This window comes from Cryptomeria japonica, chromosome 5 (assembly GCF_030272615.1).
Source record: "Cryptomeria japonica chromosome 5, Sugi_1.0, whole genome shotgun sequence".
NCBI lineage: Eukaryota > Viridiplantae > Streptophyta > Pinopsida > Cupressales > Cupressaceae > Cryptomeria > Cryptomeria japonica.
In genome coordinates this window covers 757,165,149-757,179,193 of record NC_081409.1, presented here as the reverse complement: position 1 = coordinate 757,179,193, position 14,045 = coordinate 757,165,149, and the positions used below count along the sequence as shown (strand labels likewise).

At 34.9% G+C, this 14,045-nt stretch overlaps 1 protein-coding gene across 5 annotated transcripts in view; it reads right to left on the bottom strand.

Annotated features, from left to right (window-relative positions):
• The window catches only part of LOC131036497 (sister chromatid cohesion protein SCC2), a 100,613-nt gene that overhangs the window by 30,069 nt on the left and 56,499 nt on the right, over positions 1 to 14,045 (bottom strand). For 4 of the 5 annotated variants that reach the window (XM_057968395.2, XM_057968397.2, XM_057968394.2 and 1 more), the window contains exons 19-25: positions 11,970 to 12,090; positions 3,545 to 3,700; positions 3,312 to 3,416; positions 2,989 to 3,225; positions 2,621 to 2,754; positions 2,238 to 2,522; positions 1,819 to 2,122 (exon numbers count right to left, since the gene is read on the bottom strand). In XM_057968395.2, coding sequence (XP_057824378.2) covers positions 1,819 to 2,122; positions 2,238 to 2,522; positions 2,621 to 2,754; positions 2,989 to 3,225; positions 3,312 to 3,416; positions 3,545 to 3,700; positions 11,970 to 12,090 — 1,342 coding nt within the window. Of the gene's footprint in view, positions 1 to 1,818; positions 2,123 to 2,237; positions 2,523 to 2,606; positions 2,755 to 2,988; positions 3,226 to 3,311; positions 3,417 to 3,544; positions 3,701 to 11,969; positions 12,091 to 14,045 lie in introns of those variants that run through there. The other variant, XM_059221721.1, reaches the window with a different exon arrangement.

Genomic DNA, 14,045 nt, shown 5'->3' with positions numbered 1-14,045 from the left:
ATTAAAAAGCTGTTTGCACAAAAATGATGCACTACAACACAAGAACACAACAACATGCAGCTGAAATCAGGAACTGCATGTCAATTTTTACTGTAATTTCTCATGCCATGGCACTGATGACACCTTGTAGAAAGAAAGAAATCTAGGTTTCGGAAATATTTATACAGTAAAATTTTGTCTGTTCTTTCTGAAGGGCATTTCTGGAGACTCCTGGGGATGCAAGCAGATATCTCTGCATATCCAGGTGTCCCCAACCCCATCTCACAAAAACAACATTCTTGCAAGTTGTCACTGAGACACATATCAAAGAAAAGGAGAAATGACCCCTGTTTCAATGACATTTTTCTATCACTATAGCTAAATGAGTTATTATATAGGGCAACATATCAGGGTGATAAAAAAGGGGGATGTGTACAACATTTTCAATAAAGCAGACATATATAATCCAATTCGCATTAAAAACCTTGCCAAGGCTCCATCAACTGTTTCTTGACCATTGAAACCTAATTGCCTACAACAGAATTTGTCTGTCAGTTAATGGACTCTTACAAGGCAATTCCTCGCCACATTTACTTCATTTCCTGTTCCTGTTCAAACTTTATTTCTGGCCAAAGCATAACTGAGAAGAGGTTTTCTTTCTTCAATTCTTTCTTGCTTTATATAATTTACAATATTGCTCTTCATGACCACCATGGGCTTCTACTTCTTCGTTTTTGCATCAAATATGCCTTCATCCTTGTCAATGTCCCATTATACAATTTATCCCACAGCTTGAGCATGAGATGTGCAGTCTCCCTCATGCTGGTTGGGTTTTGGATGTTGTGTGCAGAACTTTCACTAGTTAAAGGCTGTATTTGCTTCCTGCTCAAAAATTGACCAGAACTTCCATAGTTTAAAAATTATCAAAATTTCTATGCAGCTGATATATCTTTAACAAACATCTGAACTTTTGAGCACAACCATCATACTACAGTCTGCAACTTTTCACCCTCAGTCTGCTGTATTTAGAAGAAATGACTGCCATTTTGACTTTCTAGCAATCATTTTATCATATTTTATTAGTTCAGGAGCTTCTATACATACAAACATTTTATGTATTATATTTCATAAATCACTCTCTGAAATGCTCACAGAAAGCAACAATCACCTGGACTCACAAAATCCTTCTTCAGCTACTTCTTATGCTAGTCATCAATAAACTTAAGAAAGGAATAAAAACCACAATCAAATAATTTTAGTTATGGTATTACCAAGAAAAAAAATTAGCTAGAAACTAGAGAAGAAATGTTTGTGAGTTTCATTTATGAACAAAATTGAAAAGCTGTTTGCACAAAAATGATGCACTACAACACAAGAACACAACAACATGCAGCTGAAATCAGGAACTGCATGTCAATTTTTACTGTAATTTCTCATGCCATGGCACTGATGACACCTTGTAGAAAGAAAGAAATCTAGGTTTCGGAAATATTTTTAGAGTAAAATTTTGTCTGTTCTTTCTGAAGGGCATTTCTGGAGACTCCTGGGGATGCAAGCAGATATCTCGGCATATCCAGGTGTCCCCAACCCCATCTCACAAAAACAACATTCTTGCCAGTTGTCACTGAGACATATCAAAGAAAAGGAGAAATGACCCCTATTTCAATGACATTTTCCTATCACTCTAGCTAAATGAGTTATCATATAGGGCAGCATATCAGGGTGATAAAAAAGGGGGATGTGTACAACATTTTCAATAAAGCAGACATACATAATGCCATCAAAATAACTTCTTACATCCTTACCAAAAAACCAAGGCATTATCATAGGTCAAATTACCTTCAGTTTTTGTATATATACATCTGGAATGCCTTGAGTATCATCTTCATCAACAGATGAATTGTTGATTGTCTCAATACATTCAATATTATATTCTTCTCCACCTTCCTTGTCTTTCTCAGCCTCCTTTGTTTCAATAGTGACCTTTACTAGAGCTCCCAAAGGACTATTTGAAATCAAAGCCTTCATGTCAGACTCTAAGCTTCCTGCTCTTACTTGCATGATTCTATTGATTGCATAAACTAGGTAGAGAGGTTCATCGGGTAGGGTGAAAGGAAGTGAAGCAAGAACTTCAGCACAGTACCTGAAAAATAATCAATTCAGGTTCTATTTAGAAGGGCAATTTTATAATTTCCTTTGACATCTAATCAAAATGAGAACACATACATGAAAAATGCCCCTTTCTGCCTTCAACTTACATTAGAAATGGAAGTGGTGAATAGCTCCAGTTTCCAAAATCAAATTTACGTATCACAGATGACAGAAACTTATTTCTTGAAATACGGCTACTGCGTATGAGCTTATATATACGAGAAACTCCCACTTTTGCAGCAGCAGATGTGCTCCCATCATGCTTAATTTTTATATTTGCTGATCCCTTGCTTGAATTAGGTGCTTGAATGGAACTGAAAGCACCTGATTGGATAAATTGGAAAGACAATTGAAGACCATCACCCAATCGGCTTTCAAAAAAAGAAGGGTACCTGACAGAAAGACTCTGTTAGAAAATAAATGAAAATCATTGAACGTATCTGAAAACAATAAAAGCAATCTGAGAAAAAACCTACAAAAAACAGTATACTTCTCATTCATATGCGTTAATAAGCGATGTGCCAGCTTCGAGTTTGACTCTTGTTGATCAACTTCCAAAGCTATCAGATATGGTACACATGTGATTGGATGGACCAGACCCTGACGAAGTACAATCTCCACAAGCTGAGAAAAGAAAAGGAACCAATAATTTGTATATGTCCAAAACAGGAAAACAGAAGTATAAACTTTTAAGAAGCTAAATAATTTCCAATTAGAAGATGCAATTTGAAACTAGCTGCCAAGTAGTTTCCAAGGAGAAAAAATGGATGACTATTACACCAAGAAAAACAAAAAACAAGGCACAGCCAGAGAGCTGAGAAAAACATATGTAAATCAAATACTTCTTTAGCATTACACCTTCAGGGCGGATTGGCGAACTTGATCAATCAAATCCAAGCATCTGTTCAATATGTTATTCCAATGTAACTGGATTATTCCTCCACAAATGTTACTATCACCAGCTCCAGCAGCAACAGGTACTGCACGACCCACCTCAGGCTGGTTACCATGTTTATTAGACTTTCCAGAATCATCTATCCCCATTTGCTCCTCAATGTCAACTAGATAGTCATAGAGATTGCGTAACGCTTGAATCTAATCAAGTGAAACAATCCAAAGAATTAGCTCATAAGCTAGCTGAGTTGCAAGGCATATCAAAAGGTAATGAGATCTTACTGTACCTTTATGTGTGTGTCAGCACCAGATGACAAGGCAGCCTCTAAAATTCTCCCAATATCCTTCTCCATCATGAATTCAGGTCTAGCAATAAAAAAGAATCCTAGTGCCTGCACAATGTATAAAAAGCACGATACATTGAAGAAAAAGTATAATTACAGTGAAAACTTAAAATTACAGATAAGAAGAAAACATACAAGAAAATGAATTATTGCAGAATCAGAAAACAAACAATTACCTGTAGAGATCGAACCTTAATATTAAAATCATCTGAACACAGGTAATGCTTGTATAGAGAGAGAATTTGAACTATGTTAACTTCACTGTTATTTGGAATCATATTTGCTCCATAGCGAACAAGAAGGCCGAGACAGAAAAGACAGCGTAGTACATTCTGCAAAACATCAAGAACATATTAAAAATCATTCACTCTACACATTTAGAGTTTTATAATCAAATTCACACTTTAGCTATGCTCCATAAAGTAGTCTGAATTTATGTGAGTTGGATTCTGGGATTGCCATTTTAAATGCTTTTTAACAAATCAATAAATCATATTTGACTTTCATATAAAAACCTCATTGGGAAAATGATTCAGTCACTATAAAATAATAATTAGCATATACTTTGTTAGTGTGATAACATTATGTATGTAGATTCACTAATCACATAAGTCAAACACAATGAGAATATACATATGAATTTTCAAGCTAGTGAAGGAGGAATTTTAGTAAAAAACAAACTTATGAAGGTATATTTGGAGTTTGAGTGCATTACATAACAGTTCTGCCACCCTGTCACATGACTAGTTCTCCATGTTTGTTTTCAGGATACCAAAGTAAATCACATTAGTATGTAGATTCAGTGATTCACTAATCACATTAGTCAAACACAATGAGAATATACATATGAATTCTCAAGCTAGTGAAGGAGGAATTTTAGTAAAAAACAAACTTATGAAGGTATATTTGGAGTTTGAGTGCATTACATAACAGTTCTGCCACCCTGTCACATGACTAGTTCTCCATGTTTGTTTTCATGATACCAAAGTAAATCATGATGCCATAAGTCCTTGCAGTGAAAACAAGGAGAGTGAGGAAATGTATTCTGTTAATATCTGCATAAGTCTAGCATGAAAATAGTACACTGTTTCAGCTTTGTGCAGCTCTTATAAGTGTTGATAGGTAGCAGTGGTTGTTTGCACAAGACTAGAAACAACACCAAGGTCATACTGAAATTTGATATGATCAAGCGGGTCAGTCATTAAATTAGTAGACTAATCCTGAGATGTGCAGAAAATGAGATAATTATCTGTACAAACAACTCTCATGGCAACTGGCACCTTAAAAAGATTTGAAAAGAGCAAAATGAATATGCTCAGTTGCTGAATCATCAATTTATCTGCCTGTCCTCTGAGGTTGTGCATTTGATGTCGAAGTTCATCCTCATGCACAGCTTCTAAAGTGGAATTATACCAATTACATCTTCAATGTACCATAGGTAAATGATGTGAAGGTAAAGCTCCAGTTGGGAATTGGATGTGAACTTTTCACAAACAGAACCTCGGTCAAAGTGCATTAACCTTCAGTCCTGCACCTCTAATTAACAAGTTGAGAAGAACTGAGCGAAGCCCAATGCACTCTAGTAGACAAGGAACTAGAAGGTTCCTCTTACAACAACACCAAATCACTAGATTTTTAAATTTCACTAACTTTCTATGAAACGATAGAAAAATGAGGCTCTGTTTCTATTACATTAGCATACCATCTAACAATGATTGTATTAATAGAAATAATAAATATCAATGAGTCTGTATGCCTTAGAATGTTCACTATAGCTAGCCAAGAAATATCTGATACTTTTGAAATCTAGCTTATGTATATTCTTTGTATAGATGGCTGAACCAAAAACACAAAAGGATGTAAAAGTTTGTTACTGGTCCAAGCTTCCTCCAATGTGATATTTTGCACAGGCTCCTGTTTAGGAGAAGAACCATTGTGTTCACAAGTTATCCCTAGAATTAATAGAGCACACTCTACTATTTATCATGTCATTTCCATGGTAGACATATTATAACTTTCAACCACTACACTCTACTACAGCATGTCAGCATGTATGGTGCAGTCAATAGTTGTTGAATAATTTCTTGCTCACAAAATTCTTTGAATTGAGTGGATGTGAATTTCCCCATCATCAAACCATAGAATCTTGATTTGATGCCCTATGAAAGTTTCCATCAACGCCTTTAACCTCAAAACTGCACCAAAGCAATCAAATTTCTTCATGAAGTAAACCCACATCTTTCTTGAAAAATCATCCACCAACATTAGAAAATAAATTACTTTGAATGCAGTGGAAGATTTCCACAATAGCCCACATAGATTCGCATTAAAAGAGATCTAGCAGCCCCTTACCATGCCACGCACATTTACTAAGAAACGGCTTCCTCTTTTGTTTACCAAACAAACACCCAATACACAAAAAAAAAAAAATTCTATAAGAAGCAGCTCTTGAACCATGTGCGCTTTACTGAGTTTGGCCAAATATTGAAAGTTAAGATGCATGTATCTTTCTTAACAAAGAATACTCACATTTTCTTCAATAGTTGATGCATGGAAATTAGTTGTAGCTGGATCAACATGTTTTGCCGAATGACTAGGGAAAAAAAATTGTCTTATTTCATATCCGAGTCAATGTACTTCTTGTTGAGTATGTTGTCATTGATGTCAAAGGTTGATGATCAAGGTCGTATAAATTTCAGAGAATTTGCTAGAGGTGCTTGAGCTGCTTGAGGTGGTTGATTGTCTAGTTGAGCTACCTGGGTGTCTACTTGAGCTGCTTGCCAGCTGCTTACTTGTCCACCTCTTTGCCATGTTGTAATGTCCCCACTTTGAAATAGAATATAATAATAAATAATAAAAATAAAACTAAAATATTATAAATTAAATTATAATATAAACAATATAGTTAAATATAATTAATTAAAATTTAATTTAAGTTAATGAATGGTCAAAAGACATGGAAGGAAAAGTTGTGACTCCGTCAACAATGAGATATAAAAGGGAGAAGAGAACCTCATTTGAGAGACGGATAATTTGGAAATCAGAAATGCAGATCTGATTCAAATAAGAAGTACAGATGTGATTGTGAAAGGTTGTGTCCCTTTCAAAGAGCAGAAATAATGAAGAGTTGCACTCTTTCAAAGGGTACTGATGGTGACAGGGTGTGTCTCTTGCCAAAGGGCATACATGATGAAGAGGTGTGACCCCTCCCTCACATTGAGAGATATAAAGGAAAGGAACCAAAAGCATCCAGTGACATCACCATGGATCAGATCAGATCAGAATTGTTATTAAGTTACAGGCAGTAACATCCTTGTTCTTGGTGGTATGCATGGGGATGTGTTTAATAAGTATGCTTAATATATGAAGCCCGATAATGTTCTTATGCAGAATAATAGTAATATTAATAGGGACTGCAATATGTATGACAGTCATACTTAATTTCATATATATACTCATAATACATAAGAAATTAGTATGCTTATAGTCTAAACCATGTTATTACTGCCAGTATTTAAAAAGATGGAAATCAGATGTTCCAAAGAGGGGCATTCTAAATCCAAGCACTAGGTTAAGTCCCAAGAGAGGGTGGGGATCAGCAACCCATAAGCCTTGAGGGTATAGACCCAAGATAGGTAAGGGCTTGGATATGTAAACTTTGAGGGAACCTATTGTATTTGGTCTCTAAGCGCTTTGGTAACATGCATAGACCCTTCTCTCTTAAATCTGAAGTAGTAGCAGGGTCTGATATCTATATTGAAAATTATGAATAATGAATTAATCATCTAATGAGAAAAATAAATAAGCACTTGTTTATAACTAATAAATTGAAGAACATTAATGACTGGCTTCATGATTAGTCTCTCAATCAATTTTAGTATATTGAAATAGATTAATTATGTTAATCAGGTAGGGGACATTACAAATGTCATATTAGTGTGCCATATCAGCATTTGAATATTCAATGGGTCGACTTCTATGATTTTAATTCTGGATGGCTTCAGGTTTATATTGTGTGGGTGAATTTAATGTGCGTTTCTTTTTTAAACCAATTCATTAAGTCTTTTATTTATTCATTCTTCCTGAAGCTGGCGATAAATTATTAAGATGTGGCCTCTTTGTTTCTGACGGAGGAAATAAGTATCGAGTAATCGCAGATTTCTTAAGTTCCATTGTTTAATTGGTGCGTCGATTTTCTTCTGTCAGAACATATTAAATCGACAAATTGTATTTGGAGTAGTGCATTATATTTGGATTCATGTATATTATTTGAGAGCTGTGTTAAGTTTTTTTTGCTATATTTGGGGTGTCGTGTGCCGTGTATGAAGGAAACCATTTGGAATCAATTTTTTTGAAAATTACTCCAGCCGTTCTTAATATAGTTGATGATGCTTTGGTCATGGGTGTTAATTATTGCTGGGCATTGTGTATTTATTTTTGAAGGAAAATGCAGTTGGTGCTGTAGATTTGAGTAGAATTATTTTCGATCTTTTTCTATGGAGAGTCGAGAATTTTTGTTGGTTTTGATTTGAGCATGTATGGTAGTGTCCAGCGTGTATCTATGAGCTAAGAATATGAAAAGAAGCTGAGCAGAAGTATTTGTATTGTGCGTTTGATTATTGATGCTGCTTTAAACTATTTCTGAGCACTTGTGGATATTGGGACTGGAGACTGTGGTATTGGAAAGATTTTCTTTCTAGTTCGAGACCCCTGCTCCATCATCTTTTCTGGTACAAAGGATTAAAAGTTTATTGTTGGATTGCTGTTTGAATATTGTTCACATCTACCGCAAATTGGAGGGACTTATCTTTGACTGATCCTTATATCCGAACTTCCACATCGTGCCTTGACACTATGTCTACACATCCTCTAATTACATGCTGCCTTTATATCCATTTTTAAGAACAGGTCGGTGACTGTGCTGATGTTTTATCCCTTAATGTCTGTGAGTCTCAACGCTGGACGAAAATGCTATCTCTATTTAATGTTTCCTTAGTTAGTGGTTATGAATGAAACGGAGAATTTTTGAATCAAAAAACACTCTCTTAGGCTCAATCCTTCCTCTTCTTCCTTTTGTGAGAAATTTCTTGAGTACTCTCCATTGAGAAAATTTGTCCCCTCCTTCAATGTCTCTTCGAGGCCAAAAGGACTTGGTTTGGTTTTCCAAAATCCAAAGTTGTTTTTCTTTCTAAAGCTCAACCACCCTCACCCCCCTCTTTTATTAGTATCACAATTACTTGTATTATGCCCCAAATTGTGGTGAGTTGAGCATCTAAAAGAACGGCTTCATCATCCAAATCCAAAGAAATATTACTAAAAGAAGAAATGAATAAATATTTAGGGAGTGATTTGGAGAGATCTCCACTTTCTTTGTCACAACATATGTTGTGGAAGTTTTCTTTAAGGACGTGTTGTGACGTTTTCACACATCTCCCCATTGCAAATGGAGACCCCCTACTTTTTAGGCCCTTCCGATCTTTTGGCTCTGTTTTTTGGGTCTTTTTCGAAGCAGTCTTGTCAGTCTCTCTCTAAATTTGCAAGTGTTTGGGGGTCATATTGGTCAAGTCTGCTTTTCGTTTGAGCAAATTTGGTTAAGTCTAGGACTCGTTTTGTTTATTTTAAGGTTTTTGCCTTCAGTCCTAGATTTTAGGGGTTTCTTTTAGGGTTTTGGAAAAACTGAACTTAGAACTGGAATCGAGACCCTTCAAGGGACCTTCCAATAAAATTTGAGCGAATTCTGAGCACTTACTTTTTTTAGTAAGTTTCACTACCTCCCAGATTGGTCTAATTTTGTCAAAAATCAAACTTACTATTTTTAGTAAGTTTCTATTTTTAGTAAGTGCTTTCCTAACCTATTTTGCCCAAACCTTGACATTTTGAAACACTTACTATTTGGGAAAATCTATTTTTGGCAGATTCTTCACAGGAAAACACTGAAAACTGAACATCCCTGAAGACAATGAAGACTGAACGCTCCTGAAGATCATTTCTAAATCTGGAACAGTCAGAAGGTAGACAAGTTGGATCAAAAAAAGGGTTAAGTTTGGAACTCCTATTCAAGAAGAGGAAAGCATTCAAAATCATCCAAGTCTGGAAATTCACATCAATCCACCAATGTCATCCTAATTTGAAAATGGCCTGAAATTTGACTAAGTCTGAAAATTTGAGAGATCTTCCAAAATCCAGAATTTGCATTATGATTCCTAGGGACTTGAAACCACTCTCAAACATCCTGACAATATATATGAAATATAATTTAAAGTCAAAGAAAGGAAAAAGACATATTGAAGATGCCACTTATACTTAAATGTTATATTTCATATATATACATGTCCTGAATTGCTAGAAAACATCAAGTTCCTCCTTCATGGCAAAAATCCGCCCAAGCACTCAGCAGGGCGCCAAAATGGAGGGTTCATGGAGGATTCAACATTTGATGAAATTCCTCCTCCACGGTGAAATTCCGCCCAGACACTCAACAGGGCGCCAAAATAGAGGGGTCATGGAGGATTCAGCATTTGATGAAATTCCTCCTCCATAGTGAAATTCCGCCCAAGCACTCAGCAAGGCGCCAAAATGGAGGGGTCATGGAGGATTCAACATTTGATTAAATTCCTCCTCCACAGTGAAATTCCGCCCAAGGCATGATGAAGGCACCAAAACAAAGAAGTGAAAGAACGATGCAAATGTAAGGCCCCTTGGATTACCAGCAATCACATCAGCCAACTGAGTCATGTCCATAGCATAAAGGAACCTTGGAGTCGTTTGTTTGAACTTTTTGCAATCTTAGCACGCAATCGCACTTTGATCAAGAGAGAGTGAAGAGACCGTTAGGCAACTTTATTCTATGTTTGACGTAGTCATAAAAAAGATGTCAACAGGACGCATGATGGATTCCACCATGATACTCATCTTCCTATCAGGAACTTCCTATGTTGTTTTCAAGTTCATTCTACTCCCTTGAAATGCTCATTCCATGGAAAACTTTCCATCTTCATACATCTCCCATCAACTCCTAACAAAATTATGTTTCTCTCTTCAATTCAAAATAGGACCATTTGGTGTCCTTTTAGCAAAAAACAGTAATCTGAATTTCTTCATTCCATTCCTTTTCCATTCACTACTTGTGTTTGTCCACAACCAAACAAAATATGGATGATATAAATTAATGGAAAACTTTTGTAGAAATTTTACTTCCTCATCTAATTTTTGATCATCAATCTTCACTTGAGGGATTTCATTTTTCAACTGTTGCCAAAAGTATTATAATCTCTTCCAAATGTGAATCCTCTTTACACATTTTGATCTGCTCAGGCTTTGATCCAGTGTTACCAAATGCAAATGAATTTTCCCTAGTTGCCACTAACTCAATGCATTTGCCTTTCGCTTCTTGTTGCACTTCTATTTTTCGCTCTGTTTTTCCCTCAAGGTAGGATTTCATTAAATTTTCCACATAATATGAGAAGAAAAAGGGATCATTGTTTGAAATTAGGTATAACCACCTCTATCATGTTGTATTTTCCCATCGTGCCAACACATTTCCACAAGCGCTAGTATCTCTAGATTATAACATTCTAATATAATGGTTTAAACAGAAAGCCCTCACATTTAAGATAGATAATAAGCAGGCTGATATGAGGCCAGGCATGCATCAAAGATGTTTCTACACAACATAAGTAGCAGAGGTACATGCATGTCAACAGACAATGTCAGGGCGAATTTGCAATAACACCTTTGGTAATATACTAATATGGTATAATAAGAAAAAGACTGATACAATCTGTGAATAAGGTACCATGAACATTGACAGTATCAACACCACAATAACAGCCTTACATCATACACAGTAGGAACTTGCTATTTTATCACGTGTTGTCCAAAATAATTTCTCAAGTATTACCAGTTCTATGTCATATTCTATATTGCATGCTAAAAAAGTCAGATAATTACTAAAAAAGTTCCCTCCCACCATAAGCCAACTCAAGACTATATAATTACTAATATTTATAAATCAAATTGTAGCAATTGTAAATGTCAAGATAATATCTAAAGTGTGAAGTTCAAAACGATAATTTAGTACTAATAAAATATTAATGAAAGATTATGGACCAGGATTATTTTTAAACCCCATTCTTGATAGAATGCCATGGAAAATATGAGTTGTAAAACTATCAAGAATAATATAATTTAGTTAATAATGAACAAGATTTAGGTCAACACAAATAAGCCTAAATTAAAAATAACAAAAAAATTACAAATAGTGAAAATGAAAATAAATAAAACAGTAAGTCAGAGTAAAGTTAAACCAATAAAAAATCTAAGTCGACACAATGGCACAGTACAAACTCTGGCATTACAATGCAACAATGAAAACAATGTATTTAATGAGGCATGTTAGGGTGCATAATTCATAATTCTTAATGATTTCCATCCCTAATAATTTACTTTTATGGTAAAAAGAAATCAAACTCTAAGAAATGCTTGAAGTAATAGAAAATCACCACATGCTTATTCTGAGAATATTGAAAGATTCTCTGTAATCAAGCAAAAATTTGCATATCTATAAACATGCTCCAACTTCATAATTCATGATAAACTCACCAACTTGTCTTTAGGCTCAAACCGTGCTTTGTAAATTTCTAAATGTTTATAAAACCTTCTCACGAGATACTCAAATGACTTCACACCATCAATAAGAACTTTACCAAGGGAACAAAGACACCTGCAAAATAAATGTTTTACCGTTATATACTTACATGAAATTAAATACATGCAAACTGCAAAACCCAAGTCAAACTCAAAATATCATGTACATATCTGACACAAAACTGCTATATTTTTCAATGCAGAAAGCTGAAATTTACACTGTTAAAGTTTCCACTAATGTTTTTGAAATTTTGTTTCAAAAAAAAAATAACATTAAAATAAAATAGTTTGAAAATTGAATAGAGAATGCATTCTAAAATGTTATACCATTATTCAAGATGCCATAAGATACATGCATTTGCCCACCAGATATAATAATTAATTACAATACCTGAGGATGGTCAGGAGGAACTTTGATAATCATCGATATATTTTGAATTACAATACCAGATATTAGTCATGGGCATTTTGTGTGGGTCAGGAGTAACTTTGATAATCATCGATATATTTTGTGAGTTAATGATTAACATTTACATTTAGACAACCATATTTTGTGTTAACTAACAAAGTCTTCAATGTAGTTTAATTGTCTTGCATACAAAATAGAGAACAGCTAACGTGGAATACTAGCTCTAACTAGCATCTTAGATGTTAAAGCGGATGTAACTTTGTGGTAGTGGTTATGTACAGAGGTCTATGGAGACTCTCTTCACCAACAAAAGTATTTAGAGGGTTTCAGGACCTAAGTTGAAAATAAAACACCTCAGGAAAATTTATTTATTTTCTGCATACTTCCTGAGCTCATAAATACTGCAATTATGTTTCTTTCTTTCTTTTTTGCTTTTGCAACTAGTATCCATATTAACAGTCTGAATTTCAGTCTTAAAGATGATAAATTGTTTTCGAATGCTTTTACAACAAAGGTTTGTGTTCTTTGTTTAAATTCACTTTTCCATATTTTAGAGTTTCTTTTTTTCCAGTACTTCTTGCAGTTATAAAATAATTAATGTTAGGCAGTTAATGGGTTTCCACTCAAGGCATTAGAGTAAGGATCTGTCTTGCTGAAATCTTTGTGCAAGTCGATGAGGAACCTCGCAGTCATCATATACAGAGCCCACACTGCCCTTGGATATTTTGTGCCTGAGGTGATTTCCATATCTTCACAGCACTATGTTTATAACCATTCTTGTGTTCTTTTGAATCTTACACATCACTAAACATTGATTTATGCACATTGTAGATAATGATGAACTTCTGGTTTTCAAATCACTGTCACTAATGCTGATTGGTTTCTGAAAATCTTTTAAATTGTTAATATTGCAACTAGATTTGCTTATTAAAGATTAACCTGTTGTTACGGTACCGACCATGAGTCTTCCGTTAGCATTTTTTACATGTTAATTTTTAAACCTCCATTTTTCTGGCATAAGGTTCCTTCATAAGTATTTCCAGAGATTTAATTGGACCATAACAGTGTAGTCCGAGCTGCTTCATCCACCTATTGAGAAATACCAATAAAATCAGAATTTTTCCAAGTACAATGGTAAGTCAATCAGCCTACATACCTACAATTGCTGGAATCTTAAGCCGAAAGGACCTCAAAATATTTCTTTTCTGAATGTGCTGACCTTATCCCCAAAAAGGATATGGTTTTTGTTTGCTTTGGTTTGTGTACTCTTTGGTTTTTCCACAAGACTATCACCTTCATCTTTAGACCAAAAAACTCTGCTTCAAAGTCAGTTTTGCACTTGCTACATGAAAACTAAACAGACTGCTTATTCCATCATATACCACCTTAGTGTTTTTTATGAGATATGCATGATGCCTGGCAGGAGATAACTGCACACAAGTTATAGCCATAGCCTTTCAATATTTGATGACGCATCCCATCACCTCATCAGTATTCATCAGTTTTGGTGTTTTTACATTGAAATATCCCATAGGTCTTTTACAATCATCATGAATTGTATTTTGACTTGCCACATATGGATGTCTCTTCCTTTAAACTTCTCGACAACTGTCTTCTCCAAG